Raw genomic sequence first — 19660 nt, 5'->3', positions numbered from 1 at the left:
CTAATTACTCTGCACTGTAAGGTGAAAGGGGAAGGGACACACCCACGTCAGAGCAATCAGACGTTAGACTGGGCTGGCGTGGGCTGAACAGTCTGCTTTGAAAGCAGAAGGAGAATGCTTTGGAATGGTAAAAAAGAGAGAACCTCAAACAAACTCAAACAAGAGTCTCAAAAAAGAGTCAAAGCTAAAGACACGGTCACGTTCTGTTTTCAATAAACACTGTGCAGATTGACTGGTAACTGTTTATATGGTCATGCAGGTTAAATTAAAGAATTAAACGTAAATGCAACACATAAAAAAATTAAAGATCATGTAAAGAATTAAGCAGTGCTTTTCTGACTTACATGAACTTTTGCGATTTAGATTTTTTCTTAACAATTATTTGTCTCATTACTTATCTTAATATAGAGGTTTTTGTAGTACAACATACTATCATGCTAAAGATTAGGTTTGAATACTTTTTAAATACATTTTTTTTCTTTTCTTTTCCCACTTTCATCTAATCCCACCCACTAGCTAGGACACAATACTACCAGCACTAGGAGGGGCAAGGCAAACACAAGCTTCTTCAGAGTCCTGTGAAGTTTAATAGGGTGGCTATCCAGCATTACATAAACAAGTGAAGTTTTAGTTTTTTATGTGTAACGTTTTATTATGTTTCAAGAGCACTTAACAAATGATTTAATCAGGAAAGTCACTATGCCACTACATCTAATCTTGGTGTGTATTGTATTTTGTGCTTCCTGTTCTGTGATGTTCTATTTGTGTGTTTTATGTGAAAAAGACAACAGAAATCAGCTTTAAGGCTTTATTGTTTTTAAGTCCTCAACTATGTAAAGTGTGTATAATGGCTGTTGTATTTTTCAAATTACAAAGTCAACATTTTAATCAACTGATGAGTCCTGGCCATTTAGCCTCGTCTACAGTATCAATTAAACTTTACATTAAATGTTTCCACCAAAGGAAAACAGTGAAGCTGTTTTATGCAAAGCATTTATTTAATTTACTTTGCCTATGAAAATCTGACCCTTTAGGCATCATCTGAAGGTATTAATGTTTTATCCAACTGGGTACTGAACCTCTAGCATGGTCCTTTGGACCTTACACACTGTATTTATAGCCTGGTACAAACCATCTGAAACCTTGTGAGCTTTCCCAATGTTATGGTCTACGAATTCAATTTGGCATTCCCCCAATAGTGACCCATGTCCCTGTAGCTCAGAGGAACACACTGGTTGGTCAGACAACAAGATATAGCCACAGAAACGGTTCCCAGTTGGGACGAAGCCAGATTTAATTCGTGGAGCCAAGCAGAACGAAAGCCTGTGAGTGTCAGGATGGATTTTGCTAGGATACAGAACTTGTCATTATGGCTATAGGAATATTCAATCTTATCAGGGCTTTTTGCCGTTATGCTAAAACAGTCTGTTTTCATGTTGTAGTTTAAGTTAATTTCCTGTTTATAATTTTTACTTTACATATATCAGACAATAACTGATAAAACTTGAGGAAATTTTGCAGTGGACAGAGTAAATAGTAATGTGATCACATAGCTTTCCAAAGACATGCAGAGGATGGTTAAGATACACCAATATGCCTAGAAATATTTTTTCGCAACTTCAAGGCAGTTTGGAGTGAACATACATACAGTCCTTACGTGACCCATGAGTCAGCAGGCTTCATACTGCACAAAGGAGAAACACCAACAGGCCTACGAGAAGAATAAAGAAGACTTTTGAAAAAGTATACCTGAAGTCATAGGACACACTGGTGGTGGCGGAGCCTGAGGTGCTGGCAGCATCTGTGGAGTCCTGATCCAGACTAAATGTCCGTCCTGAACTAGTGCTACAGAGAGAGAGAGAGAGAGAGAGAGAGAGAGAGAGAGAGGGGAAGAAAATAAAGAGAGGTGTCTTTAGATACTTTTAAAGTGCACTATATAAACAGAGTTGAGAATCAAACTTCCATTAAATGTTTCCTATATATAAGTCTCATTCTCACCATCTCAGAAGCTACTGAGGGGCCGAAAACAAAGACAGACTGCTTATACAGTACAGCACAGCCTTTAATCACACCAAGTGCCAGTACAAACCTCCCTGGTCTTTGGGAGTATAACAGAGCTTATCAGGATTCAAAAGACCGTATTCAATGCAGTTCACAGCTTTGGGAGTCAACCAAAATGGCCTTTTTAGAAGGACCAAACTCTATTTGAAGCTCCTTTCTAGACTTCAACAAGCCCTCACAGATTCCCTTTCTTGCGGCTGAAAGCGGGGCTGTGCTCCAATTGTCCCTACAGTGTTTACCACGCGCTTATTATTCCGGCCTGCTCAGAAGGCGATAACCTTTACTGAGAAGTGTAATTAAATCACTTCACCCGCCGCCGCCGCCTTGATAAAAATTATTTTTTGTTGGAGGAGGTGAAAAATAAGACTGAGTAAACCTTTTAGATTTTTCTAAAGGGAAACACATGCAAATGAAAGCGATTGTTCGGAAGCCAATAAATGGGTGTTTAATTCAATTCAAAAGGCGATGGAGAAAGGTTAAACATACCACATGTCAACAAAGAGAGAGAGAGAGCGAGAAAGAGACAGAAGAGTGGAACTGGAACTATGTTATTATTAAAAGATTTAATTATTATAAAGCGCATAGACAAAGAGAAGCAGTCTTCCATGTCTTAGCGTCTGCTAAACAATTCCGGATGGGAAAATGATGAATCTGGGAAGCTAATCTGTTAGAAAAGTTAGTTATATATTATTGACTGTTCTAATGTCATTTACATACTCTACATTTTAGTAGTGGGCAATATGACAACATTTACATGATAAATTATGTCACATTAAGTCACAATATGCATTTATGAGTATATCATGGGTAACATCAGTACTTAGAGAGCAGTGATCAACTGAATGCTTCACTCTAAAGAGTGCATAACTAGACCTGTTTAACTGAATTTAGTGCAGTGCAGTTGAAACACGGAAAATATCAATGTACCTTTCACTGATACATGAATATCAGAACCCTAACGTCAGAAAAACTAAATATCATGAAAATGTCCTGCAGATCAAGAGTGTTAAAAGCCGCTGTTTGCTAATGTCTGGTGGTAACATAATTACAGAACCTAAACTTTGTACATTTTAGTTGACTTAGAGCTGTGAGCAAGAGGTTTCAGGTTCAAAAAGGCAAAAATCGAGCAAATGATATACAAAAAGAAGACTAAACCTTTGAATTTTGATCATTTTGCATGGAGATATGCTGTCAGTCTTATGATAATTAATTGTGCTGGGTCATTTCCTTTAGAAATGTGGGCGCTGACCCACGCACCACCACCCGTCAGGCTCATCTCACCTTTTCAAGCTCTGCAGCTCATCGAGTGTGAAGTCAAAGATATTAGCCATGTGATGATTGGAGCTCCAGGTCGACATCAGCTCATTCTGCAGAGAATGTTCCACACGAAATATTAAATGACAACACAATGTCCATTATCCTGCTCTGACTCATTGACACTCAGGTATAATTACCTCTGCTCTTACTACAATGGGTTATGGGTGTCAGCACTATTACTGCAACTCCAGTGAGTTCTTTGAAGCTTTTGCTTCCAGGCCACTCGTCATGCTATTAGCCATTCTGTGCTATTAGCTTGGAGTGTCAGAAGGTTGCTGTTAAAGAAAAACATGTCTGGGGACGAGACCTCTCTGAAGGATTTGTCAGTTAAATGCTTCAGAAGCGCAACGTAATCCCTTTAAGAATAGTCAGACAGAGAGAGAGTTGGGGAGTGAGAGAGAGCATAGTGACACGCGAGGTCTGTGTGGCACGAGGCAGATCACAAGGCCAGGAAATAAGCCCATGGTGCGAAGGGACATCAAAGGGTGAATGAGAGGGGAGAGGAGATAGCTAAACTAGAAGTGAACTTGAGACAAGTGACACTTAAAAAGTCAATACGCTTATAGAGGCATGAGAAAGGAGAGATGACCAGACAAAAGAAGACAAGAAGAAAGAAGATTTAAGAAGAGAACATTTGAAGACAGAAAAAAGAAAGGAAAGGAAAAGAAGCTTGGAGAAGATTTGAAAAGATTGGAGAAGACAAGAGAAGATTTGGAAAGCTCTGAGAAGATTCAAGAAGAAAGAGTAGAGAAGAGATGAGGGAACAGAAGGCAAGAGTAAGAAAGAGAAGAGGAGATGCAAGAAGAGAAAAGATGAGACGACCAGATTAGAGGAGAGAAGAGGTTCTGAAAAGAAGATTTGAAAAGAGACGACTGAAAAGAGAAGAAAAGATTCGAGCAGAGAAAGTTTGAGAAGACTGAAGAGAAAACAAGATCCCAAAAGATTTGAGAAGAGATACAGAAGATTTGAGAAGAAGCTGAGAAGAGGAGACGGCCAGACAGCTGCTGTTTTTTGGAAATAGCAGAAAAAGGAGAAAAAAGGTTCAGATTTCAATTCAGTTTTCAGTGCTATGGCAGTTTAAAATAGATAGGCAATTTTGAACAACACAAAGAAAGAGAGCTGAGAACACTTCAGCTTGTGCACTGCAGTAAGAAGGTTAGGGGGGGAGCAAGCTGGAGAAGAGCTTACATTAGGAATAGCATCCTCCAGCAGCCATTTAGACCTCTTCTTCCTCCGCTTCTCCATAGGAGCACAGCTACCACAAAGACGCAAGGGCGAAAAACAACTTCACTTAATCATCGCTATTCAACACAACGACAAATAAATAAGCTTCTCCGTGTATTACTCCTTTCAGGCCTTTCTGCAAACATGCAAAACATGTCATTACTATTGGTTAAACAGACTCAAAGGCCCCAAAAACATCTTTAATTACAGTTCATTTGAATGTAAACTATGAGGAGGATTTTCAGTACTAAAGCTTTGAATTTATGATGAATTCTTGCTCAAAATCTACAACCCCCCCACTGAAATAATAATACTGAACAACTACACAAAACAGAAGTATTAGACAAACAAATGTATTTTGTAACAATGTGCAGGGCTGGCAAGATGAACTGCTGAGACCCAGAAACACGTTTGAATTAAAATCTGGCGAAAAAAAAAGATGTTTTTTTTTTTCAGTAAAGCGTTTGTTTGCTGGGAGGAGAACAGTTGGGTGCAATGGGAAGCTCATTTTAACTCGCTGGTTCTGAGAGAAAAGCGACTGGCAGGGGGTACCTGCCATAATTACCTCCCCTCTTGGCAATTTACTCCCAATCAACACTTCAAAGCAACGCTAATAAGTAAAACAATTTTCGGATGTTCCTGAGCGAGATTGAAACGATAGTGCTGCGAGTCTCGGCGCGTGTACCATTTCACCCACTCTATGAGAGCGTTGAGTAAACACCAGTGCTATTATTTAGGCACAAATCAACCGCAGGCAATAATACACAGTTACATGTTTATAATAGCTAAGGGTAATATATTAAAAATACATAGGAAAGTATATACAGGCTAAGCTTTTTTTAGCTTCCTCTCATCCTTAATAAGAACAGCTTTTCTCATTGGACTGTTACAAATATCTTATTGAAATCAGTCAATTTAAAAACGTAAAACTTCAAATTCATCTTCTCAATGAAATGACGGCGATTATTTATCAATGTAAATAATTCTAATGCATATTTTAAATTCTCTTCCAGTCTGTCGTACAGTAAAGCCAGCTGTTACTTCAACAGAAAACATGCCCTTGACTGTGACTGGTCTACTGCACGGGGCAGGTTTCAATTGGAGTTCTTTATAAGTATACTTATGACCAAGCTTACATAATCAGGCCAAATAAAAGGGAACCGTATTCTGTTTCAGTTACAGTAAAAAATTACAAAAACAGGGTGATTACTGGCAGGATTACATTCAAACCACATACATGCAAACTTTGGCCTTCCAGGTTGTGTATATTTGAAGAGTTTGTCATGTTGGGTACAGCAGCAGAGAAATATAAAGAAATGTGAAGAAGAATTATTCTCCACAGCAGCTGTTCATGGTCTATTTTTCAGCCAATCTACAGAAATTTTAGCAAACATATTATTTTATTGGCAGAAGAATATTGCAAAGGTATTTAAATCAGGTAACTGCCTCATTCATATATCTCCAAGAAAATGCTGCAGATCTTAGTTTTGCCATTAAAAATGAGGAGAACAAACGAGAACAAAAATTATTCTTATGTTTTTTGCCACATAAAACTGACTTCTTTTGCTGAAATGGACTGAAGTGAGTTAATGTTAACTAAGAAGAAGAATGTGGAACACAGGAATATAAATGTTTATGAGCCAGTGCAGACCCTTTAATAGATAGAACAGAACTGATGGACAGTTATAAGTAGGGCTATATGATAATGGCATAAAATGCAATGTTCGATAAAGCTGCCGGATATCACAATAACGATAAGAGAAGCATTACATTTTTATTAAAATAGTGTCTTTAAATGGTTTGTGCAAGCAACGTAATATTGTCTCTCAGGCCTTGTCCTTGTCCTTAACCTTCTGACATCTGACTGGTATAAAGCACACAGTCACATATTATTTAGCTTCACAGACCAGTGCAGTTTTTCTGGTCGCCTTGTGTTAAGTTTTTTTGAAATCTTGAAATGACAAGTGATCCAAAAGTAACAGAAAGGTATCAGATTACATTACTAATAATGCTAGTGATCTTTCAGATTAGGTTCCAGATTAAATTTTTTTACAGGTAATAAGTAATATATATATATATATATATATATGAGAATTCATTTTTAACATGACTCTGCTATCCCAACCGTGCTCACAACAATGTGGTTACTGGTAGTTCTACCGTTGCTTGAAATATTTTGCCAGCTACAAAAACAGAACCTACTGGACGCGGCCAATTTATTTGCATCGTTTGTAACACGGTGTTTGTGTCTTTTTAAAGCTTTCCTAGTTTGTCTATTTCCAGGAACCTATTTTGGAATTTTTTAAAGGCTATGCATAATTTATTTTTCTGCCATTTTAAAACTTAAAATAATGAGTAGATTATGCAAATACTGATATAATCAACAGTGACAGCCCTACTAATAAGCACCACAGACAAACTGTCTGAGCTTAGACAACATCAGTTAATTGTTAACATCAGAAATAATTGTTTATATAATCTATCATGCAAAAATAGCTCCAAGAGATGTACTAAATAAATGTATCACATATTTGCAGCAAGAACACTTCATACACATTATAAAAAGTGAATCATATATGGTAATTTGACATGACTGAATCAAGTACACTTCATAAAGCAATCCCATGTACTGAAGCATGCGCAGACTTCTGTGTGATGCAGTGCAATCAGTAAACGCACGGTTCAGTGCAGCCTCCTCACCCGTTCCGCACGCCTCCTTTCTTGCAGGCTCGGCGGCTCTCGCTTTTTGGGGTCTTTTCTGGGAAGAGCTTGGAGGGAGGGTTGGGAGGAACTCGCGTCCTCAGCCGAAAGATGCATTTCCTTTTTTTGATCTCCTTTCCACACAGAAACCTAAAAGAAATATGTATATATCACTATTTTCACGTTTTCATTACTCCAAATTGTGAACACAAATATTTCAAGAACGTGAAGCATAATAGCACTTTAGCCTGCTAAACTGAGTTAATGAGTAAGGTGCAAGCCAGGTCCATGAGGTGCTTCACATCTGAAAACACAAAAAATTACTTACTTACTTAAAACTAGAGGTGAACCATCAATTTTTTTTGGACAATTCAAATTTCTTTCTAATTTTTTGGCCTTTTTATTAGCTGAAGTTTCTTCTTAAAGCAATAGACCACAAAAAGATGTTTATTTTATTTTATATACAAATGTTTACTTGACCTTACCAAAACTCTCACTTTGCAAGATAAATCAATAAACAGTGAGTAAGCCTAATAAATGAACAGACATACATGTAGTTATGTTATAACATAAGTTTGGGGGATGAACATGGCTGAAACCCCTCCTTCCATCCTAACGCCCTATAAATTCATATCTTCACCTTCTGTTCTTGTGACTACGTGTTTTTAATCCCCTCTGCCACCCCATCTCCTCCCTGTTCCTCAGTCCAGAATCAATCCTACCACAGCTGTGAGGGGGGGCTCTGGCCTTCTAGCTACAGACATGAGCTGCTCAGAACTCCACCACAAGTTCTCAGAGTTCTTCCCTCTTCCTCAATCAGTCTTCCCTCACACTACTACCACACGTTGAAGGCATTGTCTGAACTCACAGAATGAAATTTAGTCAAAAAATTCAGAGATACAGCAATGCCGTGTTTGAGTGCTCAGCTGGCTAAATATTCTGGACATCCACACTAAAATAAAAATGAACTGGCTGATGTCACGTTAGGAGCAAAAATCAGCCGATTCCAATTCTGCATGGTTTTGATGGTGCACCCCTAGTTAAAATACTTTAATCCCTGATCAGGACTAACAGGAACTGGCAGGTCAGTTTTGACTACTGCAACAGAAGATTTAAAGTTCTGAGTCCCATGCACAAGCTCATTTACCATGCTCTTTGTTATAAACTCCAAACTAGTCCTGAAGCAGCTGTGGCACTGTTTGCGCAACTCCCCGTCAGGACATTAGAAGCTGGTTTTAAAGCCTCGAATTATATTAGTGGTTCCCAGAGAGATTAGGACTGCCCGGCTGGGCGACCACTTCAGAGAAAGGCGGAAAAAATTTGTCTTACTTGCTTTTGTACTTGTTAAGAGCATCGAGGATGAGCTGGCCTCTCTCTGAGGGAGGGGTGTTAGCGAGCTGTTGAAAATAAAACAGAAACAGTATAAGAGAAAAATCGACCCTGCGATGTGGCACTATATGAAATGTTTCCTTAGCTTGGGTGTCTTGAGCTGTCACATCTGAATGAAGACAAATGAGTCACACAGCCTTCTGTTGTAGCTGTTATGGCTCTCAAACAGCAGTGTGGCTAATTTAGCACTGATGTTTTTGTCATACTATACATGACAGCATAGCAAACAGCAGAGCGGTTTGACATTAGCAGGGAATTGGGGAGATACAAAAATGACATGTGGTTGTCAACGTCCATTTGCACTTAAAATATCCTGTCTGAGAACAGATTTAACTCTCAACAACTACCAATTATACGGTCAATGAAGGAGATTTTGCACATCGATATTGTGCCTGTGCTCTTTTTTTCTGAAAGCACTATCTGGCTGTGTGACCTTGCCCAGCTGGAAATGATCCCAGTTGTTGCTGATGAAGCTGAGGATCTCCTCCAGTTCAAAGTATTTTTTCTTACTCTGCACTCCCAGGTTATAGAGGGCAAGATGGACCACATCCACCCTGCCAATGAGAGATAACAGTCAATTAAAAAACTATCTGTGAGGAAAGAAAAGCTTGTCAGCAGAAATTTAGAAGTGATTTAAAGCCAGTTAGATGGAGCAGCAAAAGTTTAAGAAGCCCTAATTTCCTGGAGAGCCCATGACAAAATCTACATAATCTGTTACATGCTGTATAGAATCCAAATTAGAATGCATCTCCAGAACAGAGATTAAGAGCACTTAAACACTGAGACCTTCCTGGCAGGATAAAGCTTAAATCAGGGATTCTAAACTTTAAGGGCTGGAGAAACACCATGACCATTACCATGCAAACTGTGCTACTTTAATGGAGTTTCTTTCAAATATGTAAGCAAGAGAGCAAAACAAAATGAGACCCTATGGCCCGTAACGATGCAATTTAGGCTGGAAAACTATCATTTATTCTTTTGAAATTCAATAAAAATGTGTGCGGCAACTGACTGAACTAGTTCACCCTGATAATTTCCAAATATATCCACTGCTCAGACCATCTGAAGGTGCTCTTGCAGGATCTTAGTCCACTGACACAGGATACAGAGCTGATCATATCCTGTCAGTCTGAAACTACAGATGCACCGATACCATCTTTTCAGTGCTGATACCAATTTAAATATCAAAGCTCAAGCATCTGCTGCTAGCGAATGCCTGTACTGATTTCAGCTTTGATGTCAACGCTGCATATTTGTTTAGAAGCTCTGCATGTAGATGTGTTGTTCTTTTGTATCATATGCTGAGGAATGAAAAATAAATCACTTGAAGTAAATGATGCTGCTAGTATTAGTGATTCCAACACTACAAATAGAGTCAATACCATTGCTAGTATCACTATTAGTTGATTACATCTGAAACTTATACAGGTTCCTGTTTTAAGCCCTATTTGCATTTGTGCTCCCACTTAGTTTCAGATAACTTCACCCCTAGTTCAACTGAGAAAAATTCTCAGAAATAGGAGGGACACTGAACTATCTGGGAGGGAAAGATAGTAGGGGCTCCAATGCTAAAAAGCAAAAAGATAAAATAACATTTCTCTATCTGTGTCACCTTAATTTAAGTGATTTCACTGATTATAATAAAGCTACTGAAACGCTTATATACCTTCACAAAACAGCTCATCATTCTTATAATCTCAGCATATTAACCAATCCAGAATGAAAGGAATAGATTGAGTATACTCAATATACAATATACTGTATAGATATTATTCAATAATATACAGAAAACAAAACTCATATTTAATTAAGTGATATTAAACCAGCGGTAGTACCAGCATTAGCCTGGTGCTAATATAATGCTGAAAACTCATAGACAGCCTAGTAAAAATTAACCTTACATCTGTGGTAGTTTCTACCATAAACAGGTAAAAAAGGGAAAAAATCCATATTGACTCATGTTCTTCAGACAGTTTGAGTGATTTACTGTGGCAGTTTCTCATGCAGCTAGACTTAGCTAACATTAGGTAAAAGACTTCCAACAACCAGGTTAATTTAAGTTCTCGCAGTCTACTTTTTAACTACTTTTTTACTATTTAACTTTTTGTCAGTGCAGTGGAAGGTGGGCGTTGTCATCAGGGAGCGGCAACAGTGGTTGACTGATTTGTAAATTGTCATGTTTGACAGCGTGCATCTTATTTTGACAGTTTAAAAAAAAGAGCTAAAGACTGATGTCATGGCATAATATTTCAGTTTTATAGGGAAAAAACCTTTAGGGTATAATTACAATATCCACAGTAATGTAACGTGACAGTTTATCACAATAACCATAAATCATCGTAATATTGCCCACCCCTTGGGTAAAGTTATTAGTTCATGTCATTCGTAAACAAAACAGCAACTCAACCAATTAAAAAAGTACTAAAATTTGCACTTACACAGCACTCTTAAGATCAACCGCCTTGCTAACACTGCTGAAATGACCAAGATCTATGTAGCAAATAGAAGACCTACCATACAAAGCAAAGCTTGACCCTTATTCATCTAACTACACATGAAGTCAAATTTGAAGTTTTTATGATTTGGGCCAAAAGGTATGATTTCACACTTGGAATTCACTCCAGAAATACAGTATGTACTTGTCTTTCAAAAACAGTTGGATGCTTGAGACATTTCTAGGAGGCTATTGTCTACATCAATCATATCCAGCACTTTCACTATGTAATTTTGACACAAGGAGCAGTCGTTTGTGAAGGAAAGAAGCGCGAAGGCATTTACCAGCGCAGAGCAAGACGTTTTATGTACTCCACTCCCTTATTGCACACCGCGCAAATGAACAAGTAAAACCTGTGGAGATAAAAGCAGAAAGAGACAGAAAATCAACGGGGAGGAATTTAAATGACCAGGAAGCGAAATGAAAGGAACCGAATGGAGCTTTATGCAAAGACATGCCTATTTCAACACAACCATTATGATCTTTTACAGTCCCCTAATGCGCGCTGCTTCTTTTGTGTGCTGTAACCCTGAATACATTTGTTATAATTCACTCTTCACAGGATGCCATCAATACAACATTTCATTATGGTTGTCATTACCTCAGTTCTTTTTAACCCTTTAAAATGCCAGGCTTATTACACCCTAAGGCGTTTATGTTAAAGAAGAGTGAAATAGAAACTTGGACCAGCTGTCAGGTCCTGGCTGGTTACAACAGAGCTTAGCAATTCTGCTTTTCTCATTTCTAGAAATCAAAAGTACTATGAAAAAGTGTGGAAGGTAAATACAAATTAATGCAAATTAAATCAAAATTACATTAATTTCACAGCTGAGTATGTAATTACTTATGTGATTATGTATACAGTATAAATAGTAGCCTATAGCAAAATATCAGTAATAACTCTCAACTTCTAAGGTTTTTTTGATCATGATATTTGCTAATGCACATATAAATTTGGATATCTGTCACAATGCATCTTTTCCTTTGGTTTGGTTGGTTTTACACTGCAACTTCAAAAGTACATTAAAGAATACATGTGGGTCTCCAATAACTGGTCAGGATTTTGGTAGAGATACTTCTACATTTGCTCCAATTAGTTGAGAAAATGACTTAATTTCAACTTATATTATTCCTATAATAGTATAAAATACATATCTATGCTCTAATATACAGTACTGTGTGAAAGTTTTAGGCATCTAAGCAAATATTTAAATAATCTACCTCAGCAGTGAGTTTATCACAATATACATTAGAATAAAGTCACATTCATAATTCAAATAAACATGAAAACAATAAAAAGTAACAAGAACTTCTTGGGTCCATGTTTCTCCTTCACACCGTCACGGCCACCACAGAGACTTGTAAATATCATCAATTACATCATAAGCACAATTTACTGAAGCAGTGATTGGTCAAACCAGGAGCTGCTTTTTAACTATATATAATACTGTAATACTGGGCTTCCTCGAGGAGAGGTTTGAAAACGGTTAAACAAACACACTAACATCCAGAAAATCACTATTATTTATATATATATATATATATATATATATATATATATATATATACATAATTTATTCAAATATTAACACTTTTCTCAGCAAATAAACACAAACTACAAAAATAAATGGATTTTGATAGTGTGTCTTGGTTGCCTAAGACTTTTGCACAGTACTGTATTTGTAACACAGTACTGTATGTAGCAAAATCAAATTCTTTGCTATTACTTATCTGCCATTATTAGAGGTAGTCTGCGTGTCAAGAGAGATATGAGCATCTGTAAAAATGTTGAAGCAGGTAGATTATGAGGACAGTACAATGCTCACATGCTGCTAAAAAAAAGACCACAGTTCACTTGGTCTGATGAACCAAAATTCAGCTGTTTGTTGTGGAACTTGTTACTAAATTGGGTACAAAACGGACTGAACTAACAAAAAGGTTTGAGTTTTTATGCTGTAATAAGTATTGAAAAGCTGAGCTTTTGTGTGTTAATACTTACCTATCTCCAAACATCATGGACTCTTGCAGGCACTGTGTGCAAGCCTCGTGAAACCACTGTTCACAACGGAAACACTGCAGCATTTTCAGGTACCATCTGAGGGAAATGGAATAAAAAGATAAAGATTGTACTGTTTCTTTTTCAGACAGGGAACACAGAGAATTTTTAATAGACCAATTAAGAGCTGCACAATTACAAACAACACCAACTCAAATAGCATGGCAAGTGCAGAGTAAGCTAATAAAGTGAAAGCAGTGCAAGGGAAATGGAAATGGCAGCAGAGGGGCAGACTGTTCCACTAAGATTTGGTGCAGCTGGTCAGCTTGGCTTAAGACGCTGATCTCTCTTTGTGTCCGTTAGTGAAACAAGCAGAGTATATACTCCAAAGAGATTGGCAGAGCCTTATAAACCGGCCGTTAGAGCAGGGTGAGGGTATATTTCTGGAAGCTGGGTCATACTGTACTATAAGAGGAGAGGACTGGAAGAGAGAAATGCAAATAGGAGAGAGATTGATAGAAGAGAAAGAGAGAGATTGGAAGACTGTTAGATAGTAAGTGGAAAAACACCAAAGAGAAAAAGAAAAAAAGAGAAAGTCAGATAGAGAGAGGAGTTAAGAATAGAGATGAACAATTTTGGTAATATCTAATTGTGATTTTTCTGACCAGTATTGTGATTTCAATATAAACTGCGACTGTTTTCTATAAACTGAGGTGTGGGCCTTTTAGTTGTGGCTAAGAAGACCAGTGTATACTTTTTCTGGCTTTAGGCTCGAACGCTTAACACAGTACGCCAGCGTGCCAGTGGTTGTGATGTCACAGTTTGTTTGCTTCTGATTAGACAAGTTCATCTAAAAGCTGAATCCCGTTCAAAAGCTGAATATAATTAGGCTACTTAAAACTTGCAACATATCCATATTGATTATAATAAAAATTGCAGCTCTTGTGATTCTCTTTCAAAGCACAATTTAAAACGATTAATATTTAATCTAGTTAAGAAGAAGAACGGCAAAAAGAAAACCACACAAGGAAAAAAAGAACTTTCTAGTGGATGACAGTACACACAAAATAAAATATGGCATGCATTCATGGAATCAGACTGGTTGAAAATCATGTATATACACTAAGATACATGCATAATATACACTGCTCAAAAAAATAAAGGGAACACTCAAATAACACATCCTAGATCTGAATGAATGAAATATTCTCATTGAATACTTTGTTCTGTACAAAGTTGTATGTGCTGACAACAAAATCACACAAAAATCATCAATGGAAATCAAATTAATTAACCAATGGAGGCCTGGATTTGGAGTCACACACTAAATTAAAGTGGAAAAACACACGACAGGCTGATCCAACTTTGATGTAATGTCCTTAAAACAAGTCAAAATGAGGCTCAGTATTGTGTGTGGCCTCCACGTGCCTGTATGACCTCCCTACAACACCTGGGCAGGCTCCTGATGAGGTGGCGGATGGTCTCCTGAGGGATCTCCTCCCAGACCTGGACTAAAGCATCCGTCAACTCCTGGACAGTCTGTGGTGCAACGTGGCGTTGGTGGATGGGGCGAGACATGATGTCCCAGATGTGCTCAATCAGATTCAGGTCTGTGGAACAGGCGGGCCAGTCCATAGCTTCAATGCCTTCATCTTGCAGGAACTGCTGACACACTCCAGCCATATGAGGTCTAGCATTGTCCTGCATTAGGAGGAACCCAGGGCCAACCGCACCAGCATATGGTCTCACAAGGGGTCTGAGGATCTCATCTCGGTACCTAATGGCAGTCAGGCCACCTCTGGCGAGCACATGGAGGGCTGTGTGGCCTTCCAAAGAAATGCCACCCCACACCATTCCTGACCCACTGCCAAACCAGTCATGCTGAAGGATGTTGCAGGCAGCAGATCGCTCTCCACGGCGTCTCCAGACTCTATCACGTCTGTCAGATGTGCTCAGTGTGAACCTGCTTACATCTGTGAAGATCACAGGGCGCCAGTGGCGAATTCGCCAATCCTGGTGTTCTCTGGCAAATGCCAAGCGTCCTGCACGGTGTTGGGCTGTGAGCACAACCCCCATCTGTAGACGTCGGGCCCTCATACCATCCTCATGGAGTCGGTTTCTAACCGTTTGTGCAGACACATGCATATTTGTGGCCTGCTGGAGGTCATTTTGCAGGGCTCTGGCAGGGCTCCTCCTGTTGCTCCTTGCACAAAGGCGGAGGTAGCGGTCCTGCTGCTGGGTTGTTGCCCTCCTACGGCCTCCTCCACGTCTCCTGGTGTACTGGCCTGTCTCCTGGTAGCGCCTCCAGCCTCTGGACACTACGCTGACAGACACAGCAAACCTTCTTGCCACAGCTTGCATTGATGTGCCATCCTGGATGAGCTGCACTACCTGAGCCACTTGTGTGGGTTGTAGAGTCCGTCTCATGCTACCACGAGTGTGAAAGCACCACTAACATTCAAAAGTGACCAAAACATCAGCCGGAAAGCAGAAAGGTACTGAGAAGTGGTCTGTGGTCCCCACCTGCAGAACCACTCCTTTATTGAGTGTGTCTTGCTAATTGCCAATAATTTCCACCTGTTGTCTATTCCATTTGCACAACAGCTGTGAAATTGATTGTCAATCAGTGTTGCTTCCTAAGTGGACAGTTTGATTTCACAGAAGTTTGATTTCCTTGGAGTTATATTGTGTTGTTTAAGTGTTCCCTTTATTTTTTTGAGCAGTGTATGCTGCAGTCACTATCGTTATCTAACTTGACTAACTGTTCTCTCTTTTCCTTGAAGAGTCTTTGTCTTTGAACAGTCAGTGCCCATTACTTTGTTATCAGTTCTTTGTTCCCTTATGGCTGCTGGCATGATATTTTCAGTTGTGTTTAGTTTAATGTTGTATAATAATACCTTTCACACAGTATTTTGGCTTCATCTTAAAATGTAATGACTATCAAGTCAAAATAAGACATCTAACATTTTAACTGTACTTTTAGACTTCATAAGACTTTTAAAGTGCAGTGATTTTTTTTTCAATGAAACAAGGAGGAGCTCTGAGTTAGATGTGCCTTTTCTCTCAACAGGTGGGGAGGCAGAAGATAGAGGTAAAATGTTAATGTTATTTTTCCCACTTGCTGGTGCACAATGATGTAATTAAAAATCAAAAAGACATTTCAAAGCCTTTACATTACTCAGATGCACTGCATTGTTTAGGTATAAGTCATTACATTTTGATGGAAGATGACAGGGAAAACGAGAATTCTTTCTAATAAACAATATGATGTGATTGTGCTTAATACTGATGAGGGACATGAAATAACAAGTTTAAAAAATGCACAAAGGGACAAAGGTAGAGAGAGAGACTTAGAAAAGGGGGAAAAAAGATAGACAGAGAGTGAAAGAGAGAGACAAAAAGATGGAGAGGAAGTGAAAAAACAGAGAGAGAGAAAGAGGGAAAGTGAGAAAAAGAGAAAGAGGCATGACAAAGTGAAGGAGAAAGAAAAATAAACAGAGCAAAAATTGTAGATAGGAAGCGAAACAAGATGAAACCAGAGAGAAAGACAGAGAGATACAGATGAGAGAGAGGGACAAACAGATAAAGTGGAGAAGAGAAAGAGATAAAAATGGAGAAATGATAAAGAAGGAGAAAGATAAAAAAGACAGAGGGATAAAGATGGAGAAAAAGACAGATAAAGATGGAAAAAGACTGAGAAGAGAGAAAAAGAGACAGATAAAAATGGAGAAAGAGACTAACAGAGATGGAGAGAAACAGACACTGATAAAGACTGAGATAGGGAAACTGAGAGAGAGAGAGAGAGTAGGTCACTCACTCCCCAGGTCCTCCACAGTAACAGTAGCACTGCTGGTGATTGGTGCGATGCAGTGAGTCCCACTCCAGCTCCTCTGTGCTGTAAGTGAGGACTTGCTTCATGGCCTGTAGAGCTTTGGCTATGGGACCCTTCTTCAGAGCGCCCCCTTTCTGTAAGAGAGAGAAACACACGCATCAGCAAGCTGGAGGCTCTGAGCCTCTCCGGCCTCATTTGGTCCACCTGCCAAAGACTTACACTATGAGAAATTCTACTCCGCCAGCTAGAGTCAGTATCTCAATGACGTCATTGCAAGGTTATGTGCTTGTTATGAGGCCTGGCTAAGTCAAATGGAAAAGAACGAAATGGGAGCAGGTAGTTCAGAAAAGGTTTACAGCTGTGGTTTGCACCAGATCAGTAAAACCTAGTTCTATAATGTTGCTTTGACTTGTTATATTTTGCTTTGCTTTCCAATTCTTGGCTATATTCTTCGCACTTTATGTACGCTTGTTATTTGATAAGCAATAAAAAACTATAATTGAAAAAAGAAAAGAAAATGAGAACAGAGAAAATTAAGGCATAAAGGCACACTCACTCTCACAGCTAAGGCGAAAATGCACTTCCTGCAGAACCACGGTGAGAGGTCAGCCGAACTCTCCACCTGTGGCATGTGGCACAGCTGGTGGTAGCCTGACGGAAATGGATGAAATGGAAAAAACAAAAGAGAGGACAAGCGTATGAGAAGTGGCTCGTCTTTCAGGCAATCAGCACTGCAAATATATGAAGAGTGGAGCTGCAGTGCGAACTAATCCCTCTGAGTGCAGAAAGAGAGCCAGCTGCAGGTCCCCCATGAGTCATTACATGCAGTGTAGCCTTAGCCTCCACCTCATCAGAGAGGCTCAAAATACTCCTGTTTGCTCTGCAGACTGTATGTACTCTCAACCAGACTGATATTCCACAGTAGTGCCTCAGTTTGGAACTCACAGGTACAAATACTCAAACACTACAGTGGTTGTTTTCTTGTTGTTTCAAAGTACAAAGTGGCATACAGTGTTTTCAATATGGATTATATCAGCAGTCAAGTAATATACTAGTTATGTAAAAAGCCAGACAATAAATGTAGACTTGAATGAACAATAATAAGCCAAGCAAAACCTTACAAAGATCTCTGGAAAAAGATAAGCCTAGGAAGCCTTCAAAAGGTTGTCATTCAAATAATATATAAACAATATGTGGGTGTTATCTATCAGCCTCTGCTTCTTACTGTAAGAGAGATCAGCCATTTTAATTATGCACTGTCATGATGCAAATTAGGCAAACTTTTGAAATAAAAAAAAGTTTAGATTTTTTTATTTTATGAACTTCTATATTACAGATTTCCAAAAATAACAAGACAAACAGCAATGAAGCAAATACACGTTTGCACTCACACACACACACTCACACACACTAGTGCATGCAAACACATTTATGGTTCCTTAACACATTTACATGTTCACAGTTTCTCTGGGTGTTTTTCAAAAGCTCTCAAACTAAATATGTAATGCTTTATAACATCACTTTATTCCTTGTAATGAACTGCATTCTTTAAATCGCACTTGTTGGAAACAAAACCTCATATCTCGTTTTTAAGTTTTTGACATAATACACATTGTCCTTTACATCGTGTGTAAATTTCATCATAAACAGACCAAAAGACATTACATAAAAAACTCTGGTTCCACTGACTTACATTAAAAGCAAAGAATGTTTTTCCCTTCTCCTGTAAAGTTACCACTTTGGAGATACAAGGTTTTGATCTGACAACAGCAAAATGCAAAGTTGTCTTGCAGTTACTCTTAAAATGATTACATACTGATAGATCATCACTGTGCCCTGGAGCATAATTTGGGTCTGAAAGGTTTAGGTGCTATGATATCACTGGCGGATCACTGTACACTGTAGTTATCTGTACTACACTATTGATAAAGACTCCAGAGACAGTACAAACCCAACAAAGTAAGACAATGTGAGTTGTCTGTTTCAGGCTTTAACTGTCTATGTTAGAGGTAGAGCATGCTAAAAACATGAATGAGCATAACCCTTATCTTGATGCTGATATTATGTAGGAATTCCCATAAACAGGTTAATTAAACCTGCATTATGGTCGCAGTAGAAATGCGATTGAAAATGTCCCTTAAATGTGAACTAAAAACAGTGGATTAAATATTGCTAAATTTAGCGTGGACATGGTCAACTGGCACCTTCATGATTTTATGAGTTTCTGCATGCAAGTTAATTGTCCATGAATTGTCCCAAAACGGTTTAAACATTAGCCGAGCACCATTTTTATCATACCTGGCACAATGGGAAGCTGTTAGTCTAGAGCCCTTGTACTCCAAAAATGCTAAATGGCTTATGTTATATTTTACTGTAATGCTAATCCAGGTAGGTGAAGTTCTATATCTTATAAATGTTTATGTATCAGTGTTGGCAGACGTGCATAAAAATTGATCAGAAACTGGAATCTGCCCACTATTTCCAAATCGCTGCATCCCTACTGACAGCCCTTAGTCAGGCTGAATTATATGAATTAAAGCCATAGGTGTTTCATAACAGGGAGACAGTACAAACAACATTTTCTAATATTTCACAGCTCAAAGTGCTTGGTTGACATTTGGCAGTTGACATTTTATTTCCCAAGCTA

The 19660-nt window shown here is 38.6% G+C and overlaps 1 protein-coding gene across 3 annotated transcripts in view; it reads right to left on the bottom strand.

The window, feature by feature from the left end:
• The window catches only part of phf19 (PHD finger protein 19), a 30414-nt gene that overhangs the window by 6814 nt on the left and 3940 nt on the right, over window positions 1–19660 (bottom strand). For all 3 annotated transcript variants that reach the window (XM_017716106.2, XM_017716107.2, XM_037535694.1), the window contains 10 exons: window positions 17570–17664; window positions 16999–17147; window positions 13185–13280; window positions 11470–11538; window positions 9125–9245; window positions 8632–8699; window positions 7303–7452; window positions 4567–4633; window positions 3343–3428; window positions 1750–1845 (listed from right to left, as the gene is read on the bottom strand). In XM_017716106.2, coding sequence (XP_017571595.1) covers window positions 1750–1845; window positions 3343–3428; window positions 4567–4633; window positions 7303–7452; window positions 8632–8699; window positions 9125–9245; window positions 11470–11538; window positions 13185–13280; window positions 16999–17147; window positions 17570–17664 — 997 coding nt within the window. The remainder of the gene's footprint in view (window positions 1–1749; window positions 1846–3342; window positions 3429–4566; window positions 4634–7302; window positions 7453–8631; window positions 8700–9124; window positions 9246–11469; window positions 11539–13184; window positions 13281–16998; window positions 17148–17569; window positions 17665–19660) is intronic.

Source organism: Pygocentrus nattereri, chromosome 28 (assembly GCF_015220715.1).
Source record: "Pygocentrus nattereri isolate fPygNat1 chromosome 28, fPygNat1.pri, whole genome shotgun sequence".
Taxonomy (NCBI): Eukaryota; Metazoa; Chordata; class Actinopteri; order Characiformes; family Serrasalmidae; genus Pygocentrus; species Pygocentrus nattereri.
This window is presented reverse-complemented; position numbering and strand designations above follow the sequence as displayed.